Source organism: Chinchilla lanigera, unplaced genomic scaffold, assembly GCF_000276665.1.
Source record: "Chinchilla lanigera isolate Chin_1 unplaced genomic scaffold, ChiLan1.0 scaffold00085, whole genome shotgun sequence".
Classification (NCBI taxonomy): domain Eukaryota; kingdom Metazoa; phylum Chordata; class Mammalia; order Rodentia; family Chinchillidae; genus Chinchilla; species Chinchilla lanigera.
The window spans coordinates 9,311,406-9,338,601 of NW_004955486.1; the positions used below are offsets into that span (position 1 = coordinate 9,311,406).

Below are 27,196 nucleotides of genomic sequence, written 5' to 3' on the forward strand. Positions count from 1 at the left end.
TCCAGTACCGGGAACCGAACTCAAGACCTTGCGCTTGCCAGGCAGGCGCTTTTGCCGCTGAGCTAAATCCCCAGCCCCAAGCTCCTGGTTCTTTGACGCTGGCCTAGGGTAGTGTTTATGACCCTCAGGCAATCTCAGTCTTGGTATCCCAGAACTGGTTAGAACAATTATGTCACCTTGGCTAAAGTAGTATAATCAGCAATAACAATATCATCAAACAGCCTAGAAAATGACAGACTGTGGTAATGATTAATTTGCCACCTTTAACTGTATGAACTGTATTTTGTTATTATATAACAAAATCTAAAATGAACCAGAAAATTCTATATAGCAAATAAGGCTTTGGTATAGCAATTTTACCCTTAGTGGAGAAAAATTTATTTTTATTTATTTTTGAGACAGGGTCCTGCTATGTAGTTCAGGATAGCCTTGTACTCACTGTGTAGCCCAGGCTGGCTTCCAACTTGCAGTGATCCTCTTGCTTTAGGCATATGCCACCACACCTAGCTTCAGTGGAGAAAATTTAAAAGGGGCTAGGGAAAAAACAGAGAAACAGAAGAGGAAGAGAACAGATGCAAGAGTGGAAGACAAAGAAAGATCATGCAAACTCTGGGAAACTGGTGGAGAGAGAAACAGAATGAAGAACTAAAAATAAGAGGTGGGCATGGTGGGCACACACCTGTAATCCCAGCACTCGAGAGGCTGAGGCAGGATAATTGCCATGAGTTTGAGGTGAGCCTGGGCTACACAGAGAGTTCAAAGCCAGCCTGACCTACATAGTGACTCTGTCAAAAAAATAAAATAAAATAAAATAAATAAAAACAAGAACAGAACAACAACAAAAAACTAGAAGCAATATTAACACATACATAACAACAAGAACAATCAAGAAAAACAAAACAAAAATAAGCTGGGCTGGGTGCTGCAAGCCTGTAATCCCAGCACTCAGCCAGCTGAGTGAGGAGGATCAATTCAAATTCAAGGCCAGTCTAGGCTACAAAGTGAGTCCAAACCCAGCCTGAACTGCATAACAAGACCTTGTCTCAAAAAGAAAAAAATAAAAGAGGAAAAAAAAATCCACTTCAAGGCATGTCTCTGCTGTCACTGGTAGACAACAGACCATGTGGATTAATCCCGGCAAGCCAGCGGTAGCTTTACGTCTTTGGGGTAGTGGATAATCCCAGTGAGCCCGCAGCTTTGTTCCGTTTTAGCTCAGGCTGGTTTCTGCCTGTGAGGCTGGAACCTGATTTGCTCAGCCCGCGACACTGTGTGCCTCCTGCTGGCTTGAACTTGGCTCCCTGAGCTTGTGTCCACTTGACTCCTTCCACCTCACCCTGACACTGGAGCCACTAGACGCGGCCGGCCAGCAGCTGTCTGAGTTCCGAGCTCAGCTGGCCCCTCTCCAAGGCGGTCACTGGCCAGTTGCCCTCTGCTGCGGATTAACCAGGATGATTAACTGAACTCAAACAACTCACAAGCCCCTGCAGTCCTGCACGGACTCACACAGCCCCTGCTGTGTGCACGGCTCTGTCCCACTGGTGCACACCTCTGCAGGGACCTCTGGGGTCACCAATAGTCACCGCGCATCTGGAGGTTTGAGCTGCCCTGCCAAGCAGGGAGTCAGGGCTCAGTGAGAAAGTGCTGCCTTTTCTTTCTTCTTGTTTGTTTTCTGCTGCTGGTTTATTCTCTTTTCAAACCATCCTCTCCCTGATTCTCCAGGCTGGTGTTTTTCAGTAAGGACTGGTAGACAGCCCCCCTCTTTGGCTCTATGCTTCTGTTTTTCTCCTAGTTTTTTTTTTTTTGTACCAGGAATCAAACTCATGACTTTGTGCTTGCCAGGCAGGTGCTTTGCCACTGAGCTATATCCCTGGCCCCTAGTTTTTTTGTTTTTGTTTTGTTTTAGACAGAGTTTTGCTGTGTAGTCCAGGCTGGTCTTGAATTCACTATGTCTCTTTCATTTTGTATAGTTCTTTTTGTGCTCTTTTTCTTTTCTATTTCTTTCTTGTTGTCTTTTTGAGACAGGGTCTTGCTATGCAGTTCAGGCTGGACTTGAGCTCGCTTTGTAGCCCACCCCGGCCTCAAACTTGCAACCATCCTCCTGCCTCAGCCTCCCGAGTACTGCAATTATAGGCATGTGCCACTACGCCTGGCTTTCCTTTTGTTAAAACAGGGTCTTGCCATGCAGCCCAGGCTGGCCGCAAAGCTTCAGTTACTCTCCTGCCTCAGCCTCCCAAGTGCTCAGATTATAGGCGTGCGCCACACTCAGCATTCATCCTTGTTTTGATTGAAACTGTTTCACAGATCTATATGTATGTCCAGAAACTTGTCAATATTTACAAATAGCCTATACCTTATTATGTTAATTATACCTCACCTGACTTTAATAATTACCATTGTTGCTCATGGATTGACACACTTATTTTGATCTAATTGTTCTGTTTGCCCAATATACTAAATTACTCTCGTGGCATCCCCTCCTGTGTTTTTGATCTTTTATTGGTAGCACACAGCCAGAGGGCTGTTTGTCCCACAAGACGGCCACACGTTGTGAGTTGTGCAGTGTCCTGAAAGCAAGACTGGAGCTCATTTATGTGGGGCCCCTGGGATTTCCTTGGTCTTCAACTAGTTATCTTTTTATTATTACTTTAGCTGGGATTTCCACACCACAAAGCCAGGTACCACTAAGAAAAAAGTCCAATTCTGCCCAATTCCTGGTAGCAGCGTGAGCTCTCGCTGCACACATGCACCTTGACACCCACTGTCTTGCCTCCCCTCCTGTCTGCTCCACAGGGACGAGCGTCCTAACTGCACCCGACACAAGGCATCCAAGCGAGGTGCAGAAGGGGGCTCCCTTAGGCTCATTCTATGAATGGGGAGGGCTGAGGACCACACAGCACCAAAGAGAATACCGAGATGCACAAGAATGTGCTGTGGGCAGCTGACAGGACCATGGAGGATGGGCAGCAGAAGGATTTCCAGAAGTGAAATCTGTGCTCACAGTGAGTTGGGAAGAGAGCGGTGAGAGCCTAGGGAGGAAATGATCTGTGGGAGCAGCTTGTGCAGAAATAGAAAAGGCCCGGAACAAGTAGTTTTTTTGTTTAGTGCTTGTTGTTTGAGACAGGGTCTCACTAAGCTCAGGCTGACCTTGAACTCACTATGTAACCCAAGCTGGCCTCAAACTCATGGCAATCTTCCTGCTTCAGCCTCTTGAGGGCTGGGATGATGGTCGTGTGCCCCCACACCTGGTGGATAAGTTGTTTTTAAGCAGTGACCATTCAGTTCCAGACTGGGCGCAGGGAGAGGTGAGGGCTGTGGTCAGACCTTTGAGTTCAGGCAAATGTGCTCTGGGCACACTGTTGAAATCTAGGGTTTGGGCTTAAATGTGGAAATAGCAGTTATCTGTTGTGAATGTGAAAAAAAAATACATGTTCATCATAAGCAAAGTCAAGAGAATTCAAAAGATGAATGGAAGCATTTACAGCACCCTTAATCCTCCTACTCAAAAATTGATGGCACATCCCTTGGTAGCATTTCTAGCTTGGTGTATGTTCTACGGATTTCATGCTCTGCATACTGAGTGTTCAAATACGGCAGAGGTGAAGATGCCCTTGTTCATTCTTCAACCCCCCAAGTCTTACACCACACATCTTCGTTATACTATCCCACCCCCTTGATCATGCCCCAGGGGGCCTTAAGGGTTTTTAGCACTCTGTTCTCAACCTTTTTCTTCTCCAATGCAAAAACAGCAATATGGGAGACTTCACCATCAGTTAAGGATGGTTCCCTGCCAGCTGGTATTGAGTTTCTTGGCTTCATCTCGAACAGAGAGCCTGCCTTCCCCACCTCTGTGCTCTCAGTTCCACTTTCCCAGCATAATCCAAAGCTGGCCCCCTCCACAACCTCTCTCAATTTCCCATCTACCAGTATTATAGACAAGCAAGCTAGGCAAACATAGCAGGCAGGTACAGGGGCACTGGGCCCAAGATACAGTCAGGATGACCAGGCCTCGGTCAGATAAGGAGGAGCTGGAGGTCAAGCGTTAACAAGAACCGGGTGAAGGATTAGGTCCAGGGATGGAACAAGTGACGTGATGGGTGGTCAGTACGGTAACTTCTGCTCCTATCTGGAAAAAGTTTTCCTTCTCTGTTCTTTTTCTCCCTTTCATCTTTGGTGCTGTTCCCCTGCCTTGGTCTGTGGTATCTGACTATGCATATATCTGCTATACTTTTATAATAAACTTAAATTTTTAAAAAATCATTGTGAGCCAGGTGTGCGCACACCTGTAATCCCAGCACTCAAGAGGCTGAGGCAGGAGGGTCGCTGAGAATTCGACGCCAGCCTGGGCTACAAAGTGAGTTCAAGGTGAACCTGAACTGTATAGTGATGAGACCCATCCCCCCCAAAAAAAAATCATTGTAGCTCTTTTCTGTGTGGATCCGACCGTCAAATTTCTGTGCCTCCTCGCTGTCCCAGTCAGTTACATCTGCACTCTGCTCTCTGAGGTTGGTTTGTTTGCTTGTTTTTTTGAGACAGCGTTCCCCTGTGCAGTTCAGACTGGCCTTGCCTTGTGATGATTCTCAGCCCTCAGCCTCCCGAGTGCTGGGATTATAAACTAACACCACCACACCCATCTTCCCTGACAGTTCTTGCACTCAGCTGGGACCTCTAATTTAGTGTTTATGGTCTTTTCGAGGCCACCATCCTGCTTTCATGGCTCACATTTCCCAGTTCTGATTCCACAATGAATCACTGCCATTCCCTGCCCTCCCATTCCTCCTGTTGTACCCCCATAGCAAAACACCAGCTCGCTGCCTATGCTAAACTGTACAGGACAGCTGGCCGTGGCTGGAGAACACAAACACGTAGACCAGTTCCGTCGTAACATCACAATCGGAAACCAGGTCGCAGCGCCTGCAAACAAACCCATCCAAGGACCTGGTCAGCTCGCCCTTGCACTCGGTCTCTGGCAGGTACACTAGTCTCTGATTTTCTCCTAACCCTTCCTTTCTCTTGAGATGGATCTTGCTTGTTGTCCTGGCCAGGCTCAAACTCCAGGCTCACGCAGTCCTCTTGACTCCTCCTCACAGCGGGGACTACAGACGCGAGCCACTTGTAATTTTTTCACAACTTTGCTTAAACGGTCAACTGAAGCGTTCTCCGAGGCAGTGATGGCACGGCCCTGCGAGCCTGGGGAAGGCAGATCGTTTAGAGATGTGGCTCTTGCTGGAGGGACAGCGCGGTTGTGAGAGCATATGTGGGTCCCGAGAACTGGCATTTCGGCGAGCCTAGGGAAGCAACCGAGTCGGGGTCGACGGCACCACGGGCCAGACGGAGCGAAGGGCGTGCTCACACCTCCCGTGGACGCCGCCAAGACCGACCGGTTCTTACACACAAGGCGCAGGCGCGACGTGAAGCTAGGCTCCGGCACGGCACTTTTGCGTCACCTTTGGAGCCGGCGCGGGCACTGTGACGTCGTTAGACGTCGGCGTCTGTAGGACGCAGGGCAGGCGGCGGCGCCAGAGAGGATCGCGTCCTCGGCTGCGCACCGCTGAGGCCGGCGCGGCGTTGCCCGTGTTGCCTATTGAGGTGCGCCTGTGGGGAAGACCGCGCGCCGAGGGGAGGAGCCGCGGGGAGGTCTCGTCGGTGTTCGCGCACGCTGCGTCGCGGCCACTTCCGTGTCGTCGACTTCCGGCCGCCGCCATCTTGCTAACGCGGAAGCCCCGGGGTGGGTAGGAGTCCGGGCCGGGGGCGCGGACGGTGCGGCCGGCGCGATGCCTTCGTCGCCGCTGCGTGTGGCGGTGGTATGTTCCAGTAACCAGAACCGGAGCATGGAGGCGCACAACATCCTCAGGTAATGGGCCGCCCCTCTCTCAGGGTCCCGACCCGCCCGGTGCTGGGCGCCTCCCGGAGGCCCCGAGGGCCGAGCCGTGCCCCTTGCGGGCTCCCGGGGACTGGGTCGCAGGGGAGTCAGTGTGGGAACCGAGATGCCGCAGTCACAGGAGCCTCGGGCCCAGAGACCTCTGGGGACGGCGCTGTCGCGCGGGGCCCAGAGGGCCAGGTTCACTGCGGCGCTCGCGCCACGTCGCCCCGAGACAGATCGAGTCTGGGAAAACGGTGACGACCCAGTGTGCTCACGTCTCGCATTTTTGTGTTTGCTGCTGTGTAAGTGTACAACTGTCGTACAAAAGTCCCTCCCCCAAAAAAGTTCAGCAGTTTCTTTCTTTTCTTTTCTTTTCTTTTTTTTGCCTTTTTGAGGCAGGGTCTCGCTATGCAGTTCAGGCTGGCCTTGAACTCACTTTGTACTCCAGGCGAGTCCTGAACTCAGAAGGATCTTCCTGTCTCAACCTCTGCACGAGTGCTGGGATTACATGTGTGAACCACCTCACCTGGCAACAGTATTCACTTACTATCCTTTTTTTTTTTTTTTTTTTGAACTCCAGTCAATTGTGGTACACTTTGAACCTAGCAGATATGTATGATCATTGTTTTTATTTATTTTTTACGATTGCTTTTAAAGTAGATCTGTACTAGGGTTACATTGTGCTGGGTCTTCATTGGTAAATGCATTTGGGTGCTAAACAGCATTTGTGATGGGTGTGGTGGCACGCACCTGTGATCCCAACACTCTGGAGGATGAGGCAGGAGGTTTACCATGAGTTTGATGTCAGCTTGGCATACATAGTGAGACCCTGTCTCAGATAAATAAACAGCATCCATTACAAGTCTGATACAGTACACAAGGGTTACACCCCTGGAATATTACCCAAGGAAAACAAAATTTACTATCTTACATTGGTTGGGATACCTGCTTCTACTGGTGATTCTTTTTTAAACTCGTCTGCTATGTCTGAATAACACAGTCAGTATGGAATCCTTCAAAGGGCTATCTTAAATTTTTAGCCAGGTGTGGTGGTGGGCATGTGTAATCCTAGCACTGGGCTGCTGACCACCTCCCCAGTGTAATAATAATGGTGTTAGGGAGGCAGAAATCTGAGTTTAACCCTCAGTAACCAACACCCCCCGCAAAAAAAAATAAGCTTGTTAATGAAAAAGAAAGTGTTTTATGTTGGCATTGGGGATCAGATCCAGGGTTTCATTAACAAGAAGCTTCATCCTCAGCCCTTTTTTTTTTATTTTGAGATAGGCTCTTGCTAAGTTGTCTAGGCACAACTCAAGCTTTCCATCCTTCTGCCTCAGTCTCCCTTAGTGCTGAGATTACATGCTTGTGTCACATGCTGGGCTCTGAAATACGTTGACGTCATGCCCATCTGGTGCTTCCTGAGACAGTTGCTGAAGATAAGTCCTTGTTTAGTGGCTGTATGTGACCCAGCACAGTGTCTCCTGTGGAGAGGTATGGGATGGTGCAGAAGAGCTCCTCTGAATAGTCACTATGTGGAAGTAATTAATGTATGTGTATATGTGTAAGGGTCTCTGTGTACTGGCCTGAAACCTTCACTCCTGCCTCTGCCTCCTGAGTTCTGGGATTATAGGTGAACCACCTTCGAGGCCACGTCTTTTTTTTTAAAGTGCTGGTGATGATTGGTGATTGACCCAGAGCTCGAGGATACCAAGCACATGCTCTGCCACAGAGATAGATCTCCCAGTCCCAGAACCAGTGGTCTTGAGTTTCTAAGATGCTTATGTATTCCTTTGTTAAAATAGTTTTAATTTTAAAGGTGATATTTATTTGTGAAAGTTTCACTGTAGAAGATACGTAGAAGATGAGGAAAATAGAGATCACTTAGAAAGTACCACTTTGGGGTACATCTTTTTTTTTTTCCCCCCAGTACCGGGAATCGAACTCACAACCTCGCACTTGCCAGGCAGGCGCTATGCCGCTGAGCTAAATCCCCAGCCCCCTGGGGTACATTTTATTGAGTATCAGTGTACACACACACATTCTTAGGGAGACAAAGTACTGTTAACCTGCTTTCCATGTGATATTGTGACTGTTCTTAGTTTTCAGTATGATTTATTTTGGTTTCCTGAATTTTATTTTATTTTATTTTTATTTTGGGGGTTTTTTTCAGACAGGGCCTCACTGTGTAGTTCAGGCTGGCTTTGAACTTGCAGCAATCCTCCCGCCTCAGCCTCCCAATTCTGGGAGTACCAGTGCACCACTGCACCTGGCCTAAATTTTAATATATCTATTCATCTTGAATTATGTGTGGTTACAAAACTATGTTGCAGAAATGCAGAGGAGTTCTATATAGGAGTGAATATTGTTACTGGTTTCCCACTAGTGGACACTTTGTTGGTTGCTGCTTTGGTGTAAATTCCTAAAGGTGGAATTGCTGAGTCCAAAAAGTAGGTGTAAACTGGGTATGGATGTACACTTATAATTCCAGCACTCTGGGAGGCTGAGGCAGGCAGATCACAAGTTCAGCCCAGCCTATGCAACTAAGCAGATTTATTTATTTATTTATTTTTCCCTTTTTGAGACAGGGTCTTGCTTTGCAGTTCAGCCTGGCCTTGAGCTCACTTATAACCCAGGCTGGCCTTGAGCTTGTGACAATCCTCCTACCTCAGCCTCCCGAGTGCTGGGATTATAGGTGTTGGGATTACAGGCGTGTGCTAACATGCCTGGCTGCAGACTCCATCTCAAAATAAGAAATTTGGGGAGGAGGCTGGGAATGCAGCTCTATATGAAAGCTATGTGTTCATTTCCTAGTAGTGCGAAAAACAGAAACAAACGAAACGTTTCACCATGCTTCACACTTTGCTGAGTTGCCGTCCAGAACAGTACATTTATTTATCACCATGCCCGAGCTCCTTATTGTTTTTGTTCATGTTTACAGTACATAATGATTTGTTCATCATGGCGAGTTGGTACATGTACATAACACATCTTAGTTCTTTCTCCCCCCTTCAGTCTCTTGTCCCCTATTTGAAAAGATGTATCTACCCATCTGCTATTATGTCTTTTTTTTCCTTTCCTGTAGGGGGAATTGAACTAGGAAGACCTGCTTGCCAGGCAGGTGATGTGCCACTGAGCTAAATCCCCAGCCCCCTTCCTGTTATGTCTTGTTTTTGTTGTTATTGTTTTTGTCTTTTTGAGACAGGGTCTCGCTATGCAGTTCAGGCTGGCCTTGAGCTCACTTTGTAGCCCAGGCTGGTCTCAAACTCACAACGGATCTTCCTGCCTCAGCCTCCCAGGTGCTGGGATTACAGGCTTGCCCCACCACGCCCTGCTGGGATTTGGAATCTTGTCTGTAGGAAGGACTTTGGATGCTAAAGACCTTCCTTTCCCGGAGCAGACCTGCCTTTGTAGGCTTCAGGGATTGTGCATTTGGTTTTATCCAGATCTTCCAGAAGGCAGTTAAGGGCAAGGGGATTGTGGGAGGAAGGTAGAGTTCTGCCTGAAGTGGATGTTGAGACAAAACTGGGTAGTTCAAGCATAGTAACAATTTCCACAGCTAGAGGGCTGTTGCCTGTTCAGGATTATCTTCTCCAGACTTAACTTTGTAGATAAGAAAGTAGCTGGAGCCCAGAGCAGGACTAGTTGGGCAGGTTTGTACCTGGCTAGTAGCATATTTGCTGATAACTCTTGAGTGTTCCAGCTGGCTGTGTCCTTGCCATCTGGCCACTTGAAGTGCAGGAGATAGAGGGCCTGCCCTGTGCTAGTGCTGTGAGGTGTGATACCACAAGGTGATCAGCAGAGAGACAGGACTCTGGGCTCAGCCCAGGGAGGGGCACCTAACTAGAGGTGCTGACAGAACCAGTGGTGATATGTTTCTTTCAAGTAGGGGTAAGCATCTGCTCTGTGCACGCACACAAATGACCTCATGGTTAGAAACCTTGGTGCTCTGTCCTGACCTTGGAAAAGGCTAGGAATAGATCAATCCTAGGAAATACGTGTGGAGCTGTGTATAGAGTCTAGATTTTGTTGGTGATGGCGCAAATTGTGTTGGTATGTTAACATTCAGAAGAGATTGCTATGTCCCCAGCCTTGCATTGAAATGTTGGTGGTCTGAGCATTTGATTTGGGCTGCATAGATTATAGCTGGAGGGCTGATTAGCAATGAGCCTGGTTCACCTTCATTAGAGTACCTTAACTGCTCTCTCCTTAAGAGATATGCATGCTTTAGGTTTGTGTTTGTGTTTGTGTTTTTGTTTTTGGTAACCCTGGCTGTGAACTCAGGGTAATCCTCCTACCTCAGCCTCCAAAATGCCTCCTAAACGCCACCACTCTGGGCAGAGATATGCATGCGCTTGGAAGGTTGGTGACAGGTCCAGAGTTTCAGTCTTCATCAAAAGCAGGCTTGGTCGCGCACACCTAGAATCCCAGCAGTCAGGAAGCTGAGGCAGGAGGGTCAGTGTGAGTTCAAGGCCAGCCTGGGCTACACAGTGACTTCAAGGACAGCCTGAAGTACATAGCGAGACCCTGTCTCAAAAAGCCAGAAAGAAAGAAAGAAAGAGTTGGGGGCGGGGAGGGAAGGAGGGAAACAGACAAAAAAATACCATATGTAAAAATGCAAATAATGAGCACAGTATAGAACAGTAGGAAATAGAAAAGATACTGTAGCCCATGCTGTTAATTAGAAAATTTTTAAAGGCTGTTTGGTGTTCATTTTTTTCATTATTTTACCTTCCACTTTTGGGATAACAATGTAACATTCTTTTTTTTTTTTTTTTTTTTTTCTTTTTGAGACAGGGGCTCACTCTGCAGTTCAGGCTGGCCTTGAGCTCACTTTGTAGCCCAGGCTGGCCTTGAACTCCACAATGATCCTCCTGCCTTAGCCTCCCAAGTGCTGGGATTATAGGGGTGGGCCACCATGCCTGGCTTGTTTTCTTTAACATTTTCTTTTTCTTTTTTTGTGGGTTGGGGGGTAACAGGGAATCGAACTCAGGACCTTACGCTTACTAGGCAAGCGCTTGTGCCACTGAGCTATATCCTGAGCAACATTTTCAACAATAGCATTTTTGTGTATGTGTTTTGTGTATAGGGGCTGAACCCAGGGCTCTACCACTGAGCCATACCCTCAACTGCATCCCTATTCCTTTTTGAAACTTTTGGTCAGGGTCTTACTGTGTTGCCTTGACTGGCCTTGAACTTGTGATCCTGCTACCTCAGCCTCCTAAGTAGCTAGGATTGCAGGTATGCATCACCATATACTACTGCAATAGCATCTTTATGATAAATTTTTGGTATTTATTTTCTTTTGTTTTTTTGAGACAGGGTCTCACTATGTAATTCAGGCCGGCCTTGAACTTGCAGTAATCCTCTTGCCTCAGCCTCCTACATGCTGGGATTACAGGTTTATGCCACCATGCCCAGCTCAGTTTTTGGTAATTGTAAATTGAGCTGGGTGTGGTGGTGCACACCTGTAATCCCAGCACTCTGGAGGGTGAGGCAGGAGCATCATTGCCAGTTCGAGGCCAGCCTGGGCTACAAAGTGAGTTCAAGACCAGCCTGAACTGCATAGTGAGACCCTGTTTCAAAAAGACCAAAAAGAAAAAAAAAAACCAAACATTTATTTGACCAATCAAATACTTTTCCGGAAGACTAGTCACAGACTATTCAGACACAAAACTCCTCTGTTTTCAAGAGTACTTTGTAGCACCCAAAGCTCTTACGTAAGCAGCAGATTGTCACAGTGTGAGCTGGTCTGTGTGTGTCACTGTAGCAGCTTCAGATGTACTCAGGATTGCCTGAACAGTGTCACAGGCCACCAGGACACACACGGGGAGTGTCCTGGAGGGCAGCTCAGCCTGGGCTGTTGCTGCAGCAAGCAGCAAACCTTGACTGGTTTCTTATGAATCCTATGAACCAGGACCTGAGCAGATGGAAATGTCCTCACGTCCAGCTGGTGGTCAGTCTTTCTGACTGTGGAGGAGTAGTGTTAAAGAGCTGTGGTGTTCACATGTCACCTAACTACAGATTCTGTTTTGATTGGTTTCAACTAGTTTTTGTGTACCTTGCTGTATAAATTTTTTCTGGTTTTTGTTTTGTGTTTTGAGACAGTGTCTGGCCATGTAACCCAGGCTGGCCTAACTCTTCGTGATCCTTCTGCCTCAGTCTCCAGAGTGCTGTGCAACACTACACCCAGCAGTAATTCTCAAAAAATTTGAAATATCTAAACTTCTTATATTAAAAAATTTTAATTACATGCCTGTAATGCCAGCCCTTAGGAGGCTGAGGTGAAAGTATTTGCACCATTTCAAGGCCATTTGAACTATACAGCAAAACCCGGTCTCAAAAAATAAATAAAAATAAAAACTTAAAAGTCTCATGTGTACTATTAGTAAAGTTACTCTGCCCAGCCTCGGTTCATGGCTTGGGAGCCTGTGTCTGTCGTAACCTAGCTGTGATGCTCTTTATCTTGTTTTGTCTTGCAGCAAGCGAGGATTCAGCGTCCGGTCCTTTGGAACAGGAACTCACGTGAAGCTCCCAGGACCAGCGCCCGACAAGCCCAATGTCTATGATTTCAAAACCACATATGACCAGATGTACAATGACCTACTCAGGAAAGACAAAGAACTGTATCCCAAGGCTGCCCCTAGAGAGCCCAGAGGGTCTTCTGGCAGGTGCGGTCTGTGCTGGGCGTGCCTGCCCGCTGCTCTGAGGGAGGTGTCCAGGCGATGCCGGCATGGGCAAGGTGTGCTGGCCCAAGCACTGTTCTCTGTGCTCACCAGCACCCGGGTGTCTCTTCCTGCCGCCCGCTGGACAGCCTGGAGCTAGATCCATGTGGCAGTGGGGGTGTAAACCCTAAATACAGACACAAATGGAACCCTACGCTGATATGGTCAGGTGGAGCTTCTCCAATGGTGCAGGGCCCTTGGAGAGAATGAGGAGAGCACAGAGCCGGTGCGCACCGCTCCCAGGGCCGTGCGTGGGGCTCTGACAGGTGGTCAGGCTGCTGCCCACAGTGGGCTTTATGAGGGAGATGAAGAAGCCTATGTTTGTCACCAGAGAGGGTCATAGAAATAAGAAACGTGAGAGAATTTTACTTCATTTCAGGAGGAGATGAAAAAGGTTGGGTCTACTATTTAAGACTCACACGAGAAGGAAAGTTACTTTTTTTTTTGTTTTTCTGGTCGTTTTTGAGACAGTTTCACTAGGTAGTTCATACTGGCCTTGAACACACTTTGTACCCTAGGCAAGCCTCAGATTTGCAGCAATCCTCCTGCCTCAGCCTCCCGAGTGCTGGGATTACAGGTGTGCACCACTACACCTGACCTGGAATGGTATTTTAAAATGGCTTTCTGTAAGTGGGACACCACACTGTACATTTCCTGATGGCATCCTCACACAGTTTCCAGGGCTGGGGGCATAGCTCAGTGCATGAGTGGACAAGGCTGTGAGCTCAGTCCTAGCACTGAAAGAAAAAAGAAATTCCAGGCCACCTTGTGCTTTGTAATAACCAGAATGGAGCTAGGATGTGTTCTGAGCAAGTGAATGTCAACAAGAAACAGGAAGTGTGTTGTTTCTGCTTTGACAGGTTTTTGTTTTGAGACAGAGTCTTGCTGTATAGTTGAGCCTGGTCTTGAACTCACTGTGTAGCATAGGTTGGTCCCAAACTCACAACAATCCTCTTGCCTCAGCCTCCCCAGTACTAGGATTACAGGTGTGCGCCTCCACACCTGGCACACAGCGATGCTCTTATCTCAGCCTCCCGAGTTCTGGGATCATAGCTGGGATCGTAGTTGTGCGCCACCACTCCTGGCACTTTGGTACTTTTTTGATTACTTTTTTGATTTTTAACAAACTAAAAATGAAGTTGAGCATAGTGGTATGTGCCCTAGCCCCAGCTACTTGAGAGGTTGAGGCAGGAGGAGCCGAAGGTTTTGACCAGTTTGGACAACTTCGTAAGATTCTGTCTCAAAAGTAACATTTAATAAATTGAAAATGGTTCAGGTGGCTGAGGCAGGAGGGTCGAAGTGAGTTCAAAGCCAGTCTAAACTGCATAGTGAGACCCTGTCTTTTTTTTTTTTTGTGGGGGGGGTCCTGTTTTTTCGTTTTTCTTCTGGTACCAGGAATCGAACTCACGACCTTGCACTTGCCAGGCAGGCGCTTTGCCGCTGAGCTAAATCTCCAGCCCCATGAGACCCTGTCTTAAACAAACAAAAAATTGAAAAGGGCTTTGAATATATGTTGGTTAATTAGGTAGCAGGAAGGCCCTGAAGGTGATCCTAACAAGCATAAATCCTGACAGTCAGGCATCTTCTGTGTCTTATTCTCCTTTATTCTCCTCCTTGAGTTGCAGTTGGAATGTTGGTGTGGACCCAGGGTAGAAACATGGGTGCTTTCTGTCAGCCTCTCCCACTGTGGGCTGTGCTGGGAGCCTGAGTCTGGATCGCCAGTGCCCATAACACAGTGATCCGGGTGGCAGGTCCCGGGATCTCGACCCATCTCAGAAGCCAGGCCTGTGTTGGAAAAGATGTCCCCGCAGCCACCTGTGCTGTGTGCTGGGCACAGTTGGGGCTGCTCTGCTCCCATGGTGGTGGAGCCGAGGCTTAGACACCCTCCCTGAAACCCCCTCTGCTCAAAGTGCCCACCGTTTGCTTCCCTCTGTTCCTTAGCCTCACGAAGAGCCATAAAGTCTCTTTCTAGGTGTCTCATTTGGGAGCTAGGTGCTTCCTTTAGTCCTGGAAAAAACTCAAGGAAGAAAGAAAATGAAAATTATTCTTCAGTTAGTATCATCCTGTGTGTATATGTGTGTGTGAGAGGGAGGGAGGAGAGAGAGAGAGAGAGAGAGAGAGAGAGAGAGAGAGAGAGAGAGATACCAGGGCCTTTGCATTGAGCTACATCCCCAGCCCACTTCTCCTTCTGAATTTTGAGACAGGCTTCACTAAGACACTTAAGTTGGTTGCCTAGGCTGGGCCCAAACTTAGAGTCTTTCTGTCTCAGCCTAGGGGTATGCGTGTGCACCACCACATATGGCTGGTACCATTTACTTATTGTGTTTTCTTCTTTTGAGATGGGTTCTTGCTGTGTACTCCAGGCTGACCTTGAACTCACTGTGTAGCCCAGGCTGGCCTCGAACTTGGAGTGATCCTCCTGTCTCAGCCTCTCAAATATTAGAGGTGTGCGCCACTTCACTTGGCTGTCGTACCATTCAATTTTGAAACTCTTGTACTCCGTGAAAGAAATAAAAACAGGTCCTAGTGTGCAGGCTGATACTCCCTTAATAGTGTAAATCTAGTTCTTTTATCTGGTAGCTGACCAGCCTCCCATTTCTGGGTGGGCCAGCACTTACTGACTCTAGTGTCAGCAGTGAGATGGGAAGGGTCTGCCCAGGGAGATGCACCCTGGCCTGTGCCGGGGATTCCGAACCCTCCCCAGGCAGTTGTGCACGGTGGCTCCCCGGCTGACTCCTGTCTGTTCAGAAACAGTGGTGCTGTGTGCGTCCGTGTGTGTTTGGTGCCTTGAGTGGCCTGGGGAGCCTGTAGCCTTCTTGGACACACAGTGACTGTCAGTCCCCCAGTGTTTGCTCCTTGGTAGTACTGTCAGAAAATCATTCTCATGCCGGGTGTAGTGGCACACTCCTGTAATAGGAGACTGAGGCCGGAGGATTGTTGCGAGTTCAAGACCAGCCAGGGCTACAAAGTGAGCTCAAGGCCATCCTGAACCGCATAGTGAGACCCTGTCTCAAAAAAAAGGACCAAAAAATAAAAAAATAAAGGAAAAAAGAAAATTATCCTCAGGAGGCTCTGGGGTGGAGTCACCTTTGCCAGCTTCTTTCCTTCACGAGTGGGCCCTCAGGTCTTCTCATCTTCCCTGTTTGCAGCACTGCCCTTGGCCAGCAGAGTAGGGCAACTACAAGGAGCTCTCTGCAAAGACTTTTTCGGGGGGCGGGTAACAGTAACTGAACTCAGAACATTGCACTTACCAGGCATTGTGCCACTGAGCTACCTCCCCACCACTAGGGAGCGCTCTGGCTGTGGCAGGCGGCCTGGCCAAGGCGAGGACAGTGGATGCCAGCATGCCCCGCAAGGCTTGCAGGTGAGCAGTGCTGTGGGGTGGGTAGTTGAGGACTGCCTGGACAGGGCTGCTTGGCGGGCAGCTTCAGCAAGGGTCCCCTGAAAGCATTACTCAGCATACACGAGAGCCAAGAATGTACAGATCTTTAGTGGATTAACTCATGGTTTACAGAGGTGATGGTCACTATAATCTGTAGTGGAAGGGTAAGACTTTTATTTTTTAGGTTTTTTAGATTTTGGGGAGTTGTTTTTTTAACTTTCTTTTTTGGTACTGGGAATTGAACTCATGACCTCACGCTTGCCGGGCAGATACTTACGCTGCTGAGCTATATTCCCAGCTTTTTGGGGAGTTTTTTGATACAGGGTCTTGCTGTGTAGCTCAGGCCTTTGAACTCACTATGTATCCCAGGCTGCTCTCAGACTAATGGTGATCCTCCTGCCTCAGCCTCCCAAGTGCTGGGATTACAGGCATGTGCCACCATGCCTGGTTAAGACATTTTTGTAAAATTATTTTTAATTTTGAGCCAGATTCTTGCTAAATTGCTTAGGCTGCAATCTAACTAGGAGTCCTGCTTCAGCCTTTGAGAAGCTGGCATTAGAAGTTTGTGCCATGGGTCACACTTGGGACTAGAGAATCTTTTAAATGTAACCCAAAGAGGAAACATGGAGCACTGAATTTAAGCATTATGAAGTACCTCAGTGTTCAAGGGAGAACAATGGGACTTGACTGGAAAATGGTACCTGCCCAAGGGCCAGGCATCCCCCAAGATCACCACTGCCATCTGTACGCCCATGGCCCAGGTCTGTTCCCTTGAGTGGGCCACCTCACAGAACACTTGTGAATGGAGTTGACCCACACTGTACTAAGCATGGTGTTTCCTCTCAGTACTGAGCGAGTACTGCCGTGGAGATGCAAATACTTTTGACTGGTGGGCTGTGTTTGATGAACCCATCCCAGGTTAGAGCAGGGTGGGTGGAAACCCACTGACCGGCTCCGCACCTGCCCAGGCAGTAGCGAACTGTGGGGTGTCAGTGGTTCTCCCAAGCTTGGGGCTGCCATGGAGGGCTGGGGAAGGAGGTGCAGACTGCATCTTACTAGCCCAGAAACAGATCAGACCCTTGCAGGCCACTTTGACATTGTCAGAAAGTGGACCCATTCATCACCTGTCTGGCTTTAATTTCATAAATATTTGGCTATGAATAAGTGATTTTGATTTTTGGCTTCCAAAAGCAGAAGACTTGGCTGCCTGCTGTCCCAGTGGGAATTTGTCTTGCTGTGTGGTTCAGGCTGGTCTTGAACTTGTGATGATCCTCCTGCCTCAGCCTGCCAAGTCCTGGGGTTGTAGGTACCACCACACCTGGCTCAGCAGAAATTCTTGAGGGCAGTGGGTTAATTGGGCTAGGGCTAGAAACCTTATTGAATTTAAACTAGTTTTCCCTCCACTGTGTTGATAATACTAGTGTGAATTAATTAATCATTTCACTGTTTCCTTTTTAGGAATTGGGTTCTCATAGTTTACCTACCTGTGCCGGTGATAGATTTGAATTTACCTGGCTTCTAAAGACTGAAAAATGATTGTGCTTCTGCTAGGCATGGTGGTTTGTGCACATCATCTCAGAACTCAGGAGGTGTGGCTGGAGAGTTGTAGTTCCTAAATTAGCCTGGACTGTGTAGAAGACTGTCTTCAAAAACCAACATCTGAGTTAATTAATTTTTTACCTTTTTTTTTTTGAGATAGGGTCTTGATATGTAACCTAGGCTGGCCTCAAACTCACAGCAATCCTGCCTCAGCCTCCGAAGTGCTGAGATTACAGGCACATACCACCACGCCCAGCTAAAAATCTTTTTTGGGAGGAAGTACAGGATTGAACTCGAGCATGATGCGTGGTAGGGGAATGCTGTACTACTGAGATATGTATCCCTGTCACTTTATGTTTTGGAAAGACAGGATTTCACTAAATTGCCCAGGCTGGACTCAAACCTGTGATCTTCTTGCCTCAGCCTCCTAAATAGCTGAGATGATGTAGGTATATATCACCACACCTGCCTTTTTATTTCTTTGTTTTGCTGTCCTATGACTAGAACCAGAGCCTTTACACTGAGCTACATCCTAACCCTTTTTTTTTTTTTTAAATTTTTTTGAGACAAGTTCTTAGTCATGAAGTTGCCTGGGTGGGCTCAAACTTGTGGTCCTCTTGCTGCAGCCTCTGGAGTAGCTGGGATTTTGGGCCTGTGCTACCATGCTGGCAAGAAGTGTCTTCTGAGCCAGTGTAGTGTAAGCCCAGCTACTTGGGAGGCAGAGGCAGGAAATGACTTGAGCCCAGGAGTTTGAGGCCAACTTGGGCAATTGAGCATAACCTTGTCTCAGAATTTTAAAAAGGGCTCCAGATGGAGTATACCTTTGTGATGTACTCCTTGCCTGCATTGCCAGGCCCTGGGTTCTACACTTGATCTTAGCCAAAAGGCCGAGAAGCGATAGGCCCTGGGTTCTATACCCAACACTGCAGAACAAAAGTAAAATGTCTTTGATTTAGATGCTTTTTAGAGGCGCAATCTTATTTTAATAAAATCATAACATTACGTGTGATTCTCCATTTAAAGTAGACAGTTACATAGTGTCAGCATTCACAGTTATGTAAATATCACTCCAGTTCGCTTTATTTCATTTTACCTTATTTTTTGGTCTTTTTGAGGCAGGGTCTTGCAATGCAGTTCAGGTTGGCCTTGAACTCACTTTGTAGCCCAGGCTGGTCTCGAACTTGCAGCAGTACTCCTGCCTCAGCCTCCTGAATGCTGGATTATAGGCATGTGCTGCCACACCAGGCTCCAGTTGATTTTTAAAAACTTTATTGGTACATTTTAGATACACGTAGTGATCATGTTAAAGGGCCTCACCCCTGGCCCCTGTCATCCTTGTAGACTTTTTCGCCGTGGGAAGCCCTGTAGCAGCGGCTTCCCCAGCTCTGTTTCTGGCCCAGAGCACTGACAGCCATGAGCCTGCTTTGCTGCATGGATGCTGCACTTGGTGGACACGGGGGCTGGGGCTGGGGCTGGGATGACGCCTGCAGAGTGCACACTGCACCCTGGGCCACACTCCTTTCTCAGTGCAGAGTTTCCTTGTTGCCCTTAATTTTTCTCTGCTTTGCCATCACTGTACAGAAGGATTGGGAGTCTGGTATCCTGCCACATGGCTTCAGCTTACACTCAGTGACTCAAGTTTGGGGGGCCTTTTTTTCAGTTAATACTGGGAGTTGAACCCAGGGAGCACTGAGTCATACACCCAGCCCTTTTTCAAAATTTTTGAGACAGGGTCTCAGTCAAGCTGCGTGGGCTGGCCTCGAGCTTGTGGCCCCCTGCCTCTGCCTACTGTGTGGCTGGGACTGTAAGCAAGCACCCGTGTGCCCGGCTGGTGGGCAGCCACCCAGAGTCACTGTGGGTACTGAAGGGGCGACAGCTTGGCACCTCGCTGCATGCCTTCCACCTGAGCACAACTGTTGAAGGTGTGGAGGCTTCCAGGTTCCCTTTCTGTGTGGCTCGAGAGAGAACCCAGCGCCCTGCTGCTCTCCACTCCCAGCCCGTCTGTCGTTCATGTTGAGTTGGGGTCTCTCTGAGTTGCTCTTGGGTTTCAGTCTGAAGTCAGTTTCCCACCTCTGAGCAGAGACTGGTTGGGCTCGAGTGTCACCAGACCCAGGAAGGGAGTCATGGCAAACAGGTGGAAGACTCTCCTGAGTGTGCTTACTGTGTGTAGCAAGTAGATTCCAGTAAAATTACTAGTACATTCTTCACCTTGGAAGGCCTAGGCGCCCTTTCTTAGGGGTGGTGCTGAGTTGGCTGGTGGCCTACTCCCAGCAAGGCAGTCCCGTGGGGCCACCAGAGGCCCACAGTATGTTCACAAGATGCTACAGAAAGACCATCATGCACTGAGGGAGGCTGAGGCAGGAGGATCGCAAGTTCAGGTCCTGTCTGGGCAGCTTAGCAAGACTTTGTCTCAAGGCTAAAGGATAAAAGGGGTTGGGACATAGCTCAGTAGAGTGCCCCTGGTTCAATCTCAAGCACTGCCAAATACCTAACCCAGGCTGGGTGTGGTGGTGCACGCCTGTAATCCCAGCACTCGGGAGGCTGAGGGAGGGAGGATCATTGCAAGTTTGAGACCAGCCTGGGCTACAAACTGAGCTCAAAGCCAGCCTGAATTGCATAGCGAGACACTGCCTCAAAAAGAAAAAAAAACCCAAACCAAATACTTAGGCCATCATTTGTAAATTTGTTAGATGTCCATTTAAAGTCTGAATAGATAACTGCATGATGAATTACAGTCAGCAAGTAAAGCTGTGGCTCTGGGTGGCGTTAATGTGACTTTTATTTTGTGGCCCAGCTGTTCCCTAAGCATTAGTTTGAAATACAAATGTAGCCGAGTCTCAGGATGGAGCAGGGAGCCTGCATTCCATGTGCTGTCTGGTTTGTCTGTGGCTCTGTAATCCCTGGAGTTGAGGTATTTTATAGCTATCTGTTCGTGTGTTCATCCCTCAGTTCTTCGTCTTTTACGGGCTGGACTCTGGGTGTGTGTCGCACTTGAAGTGTACATCTCAGCTGGCTGTGAAAGGTATAGGGCTAGACGTGGCTTCTGAGACTGTGAGCTCTACAGCCTTTCGGCCGCCATCCTGAGCGTCCCTCCCCTCTGCCCTACTCATTCACCAGGGCCCGTGCAGCTTTCCGAGGAACTCTCGGACTCCCACTGAACTCTTGTTCCAAGGTAAACTTGTTTTTTTGTTGGTCAGCCGGAGTGGAAGTAGCTGACTGTCTCCAGATTTCTGCCTCCTAGGAATGCTGCCTGGAGGCTGCATGCCCCAACCTTTTCTCACCTGTCCCGGGGGGTGGAGCCCCAGGTCTTCTCTTTCTCCAGGTGCCTGCTTTATTGACTTTTGAAGCTGCCCTGCCATAGCCTTCCAGAATGCCTGCTGTCATAGGTCTGCACCGTTGCACCAGCTTGAATTTGTTGTTTTTTTTTTAGTACTAGAAATTGAACTTGGAGCCTCATGCTTGCCAGGCAAGTGCTGTGCCGCTGAGCTACATCCCGGGCCCTTAAATTTCTTTCTTGATACTGTGATTCGGGGGCCACAATTTTACAAACTTCTGGTGTCACATACTGGAGATGATCTAAGATGATACTGATAGATGACAGTGATGCTAAGGTGCCACTGGCCAGAGGGCAGGGTGGCACCCAGCTGTGATCCCAGTGCTGTGGGAGGCTGAGCCAGGAGAATCACAAATTTCAGCCTAGTTTGGCACTGAATGACTTAATGCGACCCTGTCTGAAGGTTTAAGAAGAGGTGGGGATGCACTTAGTGTGAAGGTGGGGGCTCAGCTCTGGAGGAAGTGCAGGGTGTGCCACCTGCTTTCCATCTCACATTCAGGTGTCAGCATGGCCCTCCCCAGCCTCCTCTGCCGTGCTGGCCTCTTCCCTCCCTGACTCATCCCACGGCCAGAGGCTGGGCCAGTCACCGGGCCAGCACTGCTACCCATCGTCCCTCACTGCCTGCAGCAGTCACAGGAAAAGCTTGTGTCACTTTCAGGGTTTGCCCTGGAGACCTGAGCTTTGGTTCTGGGCACTGACAGTGCAAGCCTAGGGCAGCATGTTGGTACCTGTGTCTCGTGAGTCTGTCCACTCGTCACAGGAGGATATGGCAACAGGATGACAGGTGGCCTGCCCTCAGGATGCTTGTTGGGGGCTGACCTTGTCACTTCTTGATTTGCTCAGCATGCCTCCTGTTGTACCCTCCTGGAAGGCCAGGTTGGGTTTGGGCGTCCAGAGGCAGTGGCAGCAGGCGTCTGATCTGGAGGGGGTCATGCAGAAGCTGTCAGGAGCTCTGGTGTCTCAGGGACTGGACCCAGCCCTGCTGCCCTTGGCACGCCCTTTCCCTGTGACTTGGCCAGCTGTGTTGACTTGCAGTGGTCACTGCACCCCCTCTTCGAGGTGAGGCCACAACCTTCTGGCTTCCTGCAGACCTGGGCCCCAGTCTGGGTGGCTGCAGCATGGCCTCGGCTCTGCCTTGACTCACTGTCCACAGTCCTCCTGCACTTGTCCTCTGAAACAAGGATTCCTGGGTGTCTGGGGTGTCTGCAGGGAGACCACAAGAAGCACTGTGGCCTGACCTGTATGTGCACGTGAAGCTGCTGTCTGCGAGTGAACTGCCCTGCTGTGGGGCTCTGGCAGCTCTGGATGCATTCAGAGGTGCCTGTGCCTGAGCTGGTGGGAGGGTGGGAGCGGAGCTTGCTGGGCTGGCAGCGGCCCTTGCACCTCACTCCCGTGTGCCTCAGTTCAGTCTCATTGAGTCTCCTCTCCCGGATCGCAGTTCAGCATCTGCACCATCAGGTCCTGGACAGGTGGGGGGTACTGGAGATTGCACCAGGACTTTTCCACGGAGCTGCATCCCGACCCTTTTAAAAATCTTCGCAGTCTCCCCAAGTCACTGAACGTCACAGGCTGGTCTCAGACTTGCAGTGCTCGTGGCTCAGTCTCCCAGAGTGCTGGGATTACATACGTGAACCACTGCACTCAGCCTCCTAGTCTTGTTTTCTGTGAAGGCCCTGGCTTCCTTTAGGGACCCCTTGACCACCTGAGGCCTCCAGACTTGGCCCATCTTAGCCGTCTGGCTTGGCCCCAGCAGCCCCCCAGTGAGCCCCCAGACGGGTCAAAGTGGCATTAGCGCTTGTGCACAGGCCCGCCGCCGCCTTTCTCTTGGCAGCTCCTGAAGGCATCTCTGCCTGGTGAGGTTCTGTGGGCAGTGGAGGGACAGCGGGGACGACTCCTGCCCATTTAGCAGCCCCGGGCCGCATCTGGGCCCCGGGCCCCCATTTGAGCTTTTTAAAATGTTTGCAGTTGTCTCTGGTAAGATCCCTGTTAATCTTTAAATCAGGAACTCACTGGTCTCCTGGGAGAGGGAAATAATCTGTTTATTTCCTGGCCCCTAGGTGTTTTCAGTCAGTCCCGGAAGGCCCTGTCCGCAGCACAGACCCCCGTGGGGTATTGTGCTGGAGGCAGAACCCCTCCTGCTTGTTGCACATATCCGGTGCCGTGGGAGCAGCGACAGGCATCTGTGTGCTTTGCATGATCTCCTGCTGCAACACTAGGGTTGATCTGGGTCAGAACCATGTTTGTGACTTGGTGTAGAGACTGACTCGTTAGGTAGCCCTCCTCTTGAGTTCACAACCCAGCCGGCTTTCACTGAGATTGTTTTACTGAGGGTCTGCTGCTTTTGTTTTCACAAACAGGTCAGAGGCCTGAATATTTGCGAAAACACAGGCTAGAGATAGTGTTTCCCACTGTTTCCCCCCCCCACTGCTTTTTTAATTTCCCCTTTTTTGTGGTGATAGGGATCAGACCTGGGGCCTTGTGCCTGTTAGGCAAGTCCTCTGCCACTGAATGATACTTGGCCCTCGTTTTTTTTATTACTTATTTGTTAATTATCAGGATATTGCTGTGCTGCTCAGGCTGGCCCTGAACTGGGTGCAGATGTCTGGCTTACATCTTAATCTGACAGTGTACTGTGGTACTTTCATATTTGTAAACAAAAGAACTGATTTGTAGTCTGTTTACTTCAGTTTAATCTTCAAGTGGATGCGGAGGTCAGGAACAGACAATGGTCTCCAGGGTCACCATGGTCATCTCCAGGCAGGTGTCCCTACCCTGGTGCTGGTTACAGTCCAGGGGCTGGGGAGAGGCACCCCTGGTGTCCACATGCTGTTCAAGTGCTGCATAAACACAGGCCCTCCCTGTGCTACGCTGTGGTCACACTTGAAGACCCTACATTTGGCAGAGCCCACTGGTACCTGGGCCTCTCCCCAGCTGGCACCACCTCTGGGTGCCTGAGGAGGCGGCACAAGCAAGGCAGCCCAGGACCTGTTCCCATTGGCTTCATCCAGGACTGCCTGGAACTGGGCATAAGTGGGTCCATCAGTAATTGAAGCTGCTGGGGAACTGAGGGTTGTGAGTTTGAGACCAACCTGGTCTGTGCACTGAGAACTTGTCTCAAAAGAGCAAAAATATCTGGGTCTGGTGGCACAGGCGCTTGTAACCCCAGCTGTCAGGAGGCTGAGGCAGGAAAATCATCTTGGGCCACATAGTTCAAGGCCAGCCTGAGTGAGACCCTGTTTCAAAAAAAAGAAAAAAAAAAAAGTAATAAAAGAGGTTAGGGATGTAGCTCAGAGGTGGAGTATCCTTGGGTTTGATCCAAGTGCTGGGAAAAACAGTCACACAATCCCTAAATCAGGCTGGGAGTGCAACTCATACCCAAGGCCTTGTGTTCGATCCTTAGCACCCAAACAAAACAATTCCAGAGTCCTTTCCTAAAATAGGGTTAGCAAGAGGCTTGTCTTCAAATGTCTGGAGAGACTTAGATGACCCCCGGGACCGTGGGGTTCCTGGGGTAAGAATGCCCTTCTCTGCACCCTTCGGGGGTGGCCCCGTCCTGACCTCGGCAGCAGCGCTCCTGCTGCTCGCAGACAGAGCTCCGTGGACATCTCACCTTAGGCCTCATGCCCTTGGTCCCTTCTCAGTGTGGCTGTCGCTACCTGCCACCATCTGGTTGCTTTTCGGCCGAAGAGGCTTCCAGGCCCTGCTGCTCCTGGAGTCTTCTTTTGGAAAGAATGGGGTTTTCCAGAGTTTGCTTTCTGCTCTTCCCTGGACTGACTGAGGGCTAGGTTTCCAGGGAGCTTCATCTTTGAAGGCCCCTTTCAGAGGAGTCAGGCACCACCCACAGACCTGACTGGCTGCCCAAGGCAGCATGGTGAGGGGGCCTCTGGCCCGGTGAGTGGAGTCAGGGCCTCGGGGAACTGGTGCTTTTTGTCTCCAGGGGCCAGGGTGGAAAGGACATGGCACTTCTGGGGTAATGAACAAAAGCGGCTGTCTAAAGCTCCTTAACACCTGGCACTCAGCTACACGCAGAATGGAATTTTGCATATGTTGGACAGAAATAAGAGAATCAAGCCTCGGCCAGAGAGGTTCCAGAACTGTAAGGACCTGTTTGACCTGATCCTGACCTGTGAAGAGAGGGTCTATGACCAGGTGGTGGAAGGTGAGCCTATGTGGTGGTGCCCAGGAAGCCGCTTCCCTGCCCGAGGTGGGGAGGGCTCCGGCCCTGAGTGGCAGCCCGGGGACAGATGCCTATCTTGGTCTGCACATAAGGGCCAGCAGAGGTCCCTGGGAGGTGGGCAGGGGGGGCTGCTGCGGCCTTTTGCTGAGATGTCATTGCCTCTGTGGGCTCCGGCTCCGCCCTGTATGGTACAGACTGTGCCGTGGGGACCACAAATGCTACTGCTGCCATGGGAGGCCTTGTCCCAGGACAGGTTGGACACCAGTGGCGGCCTCAACTTGAGCTTGAGGTCCACAGAGGCTTTGAGTTCAGCTTTGTCATGCAGGGTCCTCAGGGTGTCCCCAGGCCTGGTCACAGTGCCTGGTTGTGTTCCCAAACCCCAGAGCCCAGCAGCAGCTGAGCCCAGCCAGGGGCAGGTGGGGCCGCTCGACAGACTCTTGCTGCGTGGTTCGGCAGCCACCATCTTTGTCCCTTTGTCCCAATCAGATCTGAATTCCAGAGAACAGGAGACCTGCCAGCCAGTGCATGTGGTCAACGTGGACATTCAGGACAACCACGAGGAGGCCACCCTGGGGGCCTTCCTCATCTGTGAGCTCTGTCAGTGTGTGAGTATGGGGTGCCTGGCTTGTCCCCTGCCTGTGCCGCAAAAACTGAAACAGTTGACCTTTGGGGATGAGCCAAGTGGCTTTGGCTCAAGAACTACCTGGTGCTTTTGTTCATCTGATAGAGGGTGTGCGAGGATGGCCCTGTTTGTGCACTGAGACCTCCAGAACTCTGGTCCCTTCCCTGGTAGACCCTCAGCTCAGGCACCGCCAGCAGAGCAGGTGGCAGCCCAGGCTGGGGCAGGGTCAGACCTACGCGCTTCACTGTGTCTCCTGCCCTGCAGACTGGCGGCCCAAACTGTCCGCCGCCGCCGCCCCCCACCCCCAGCCTTCTCCCCGTCACCCAAGCCTGTGTAGCTGCCATGCACTGTCCGTGTCCTTGGGATCTGTTCAAGGCAGCGGGCTGTGGTGACAGGCGTGAGGGAACTGGCCTAGTCAGGAGCGGGTCCCCACCAGATGACCGGGCTGGGCTGGTGCTGTGTGTGGGGGCCAGGCTCCAGCCCTCCTGGCCCCGCCCACCCCAGCCGAGCTTGTTCCCTGCAAGTCTCATGATTCAGTGTGGCTGCCTTAAGCTCTGCCAGCTGTGTCCATCATCTAGCCAGCATGCAGCAGAAACACCTGGAGAGGTGTGCCTACAGCTTCAGGACAGAGCTGTGTCACAAAGGGGCCTCCCTGCTCAGAGGCCCATGTGCCAGCAAGGCTGAGTACCGCGGGGACGAGCCGTGGCAGGGCAGGTGTGGCCGGGAGCTGGACGGTCTCTGGCGATGTGTGCAGTGATTGTGGTTCTCCAGACCCGGAGGGAGCCGTGTGTGGGGTTAGCCACCCCGCCGCGCACGGATGCGGGGAGCCACCTCCCTGCTGCGGGGCCCTGGCGGGTGCCTGTCCCTTTCCGTGCTCTATTTTGCTTGCCTGTGTGGTGGAGAGGAGCCTGCGAACCTGGGTCCTTCTCTGGGCGCCCCGCGCGGCTCCAGCTGGGGGCTCTGCGGGGCGGGGAAGGCCGCGCGGTGGGCTACGGCCCGGCGAGCGCGCTCAGGGTGTGCTCCCCGCAGATCCAGCACACGGAGGACATGGAGAACGAGATCGACGAGCTGCTGCAGGAGTTCGAGGAGAAGAGCGGTCGGGCCTTCCTGCACACGGTGTGCTTCTACTGACCCCACCCGGCCTCCTGGACGTGTCTGCGGGGTGCCGGTGTTGCCCTCGTGCAATGCGGAACCAGGAGGGCGGACCGCGTGCCAGTGTCTCCACCCCCTTCCACGGAGAAAGACGGTTCACGCACGCCTGCGTGCCTGTCCGGGCCGCGCCCCCACCTGCAGATTGTGCGCGTACCTGAGCAACCGCGGCCGAGCCCTGGCCGGAGGGGCCTGGAGTCGCCCAATAAACGAAATGCTGCTAGCGCCGTGCTCTGTCCTCAATTCCGCGCCAGCCCCTCCCCGGCTGGGCCACCTCGCAGACCCAGCCCCAGGCCCACCCGCCGGGCCCGCGCGGCCGGCCTCCCAGGCGGCCCTCCTGGTGTCCCAAGGTCCGAAGTCGGGGGGCCTGGCGGGCTCCCGGGCTGTGGGGTCTGGGCCCGGCCTGGCCTC

General features: G+C 50.6%; 1 protein-coding gene across 1 annotated transcript; it reads left to right on the top strand.

Moving 5' to 3' along the window:
• Positions 1–5,672: 5,672 nt before the first annotated feature.
• Positions 5,673–27,009, top strand: Ssu72 (SSU72 homolog, RNA polymerase II CTD phosphatase). Its single transcript, XM_005404212.2, has 5 exons — positions 5,673–5,851; positions 12,340–12,483; positions 24,857–24,996; positions 25,501–25,619; positions 26,666–27,009. Exons 1-5 carry the CDS (start codon positions 5,772–5,774, stop codon positions 26,765–26,767), a joined length of 585 nt encoding a protein of 194 aa, XP_005404269.1. The 5' UTR covers positions 5,673–5,771; the 3' UTR covers positions 26,768–27,009.
• Positions 27,010–27,196: the final 187 nt, after the last annotated feature.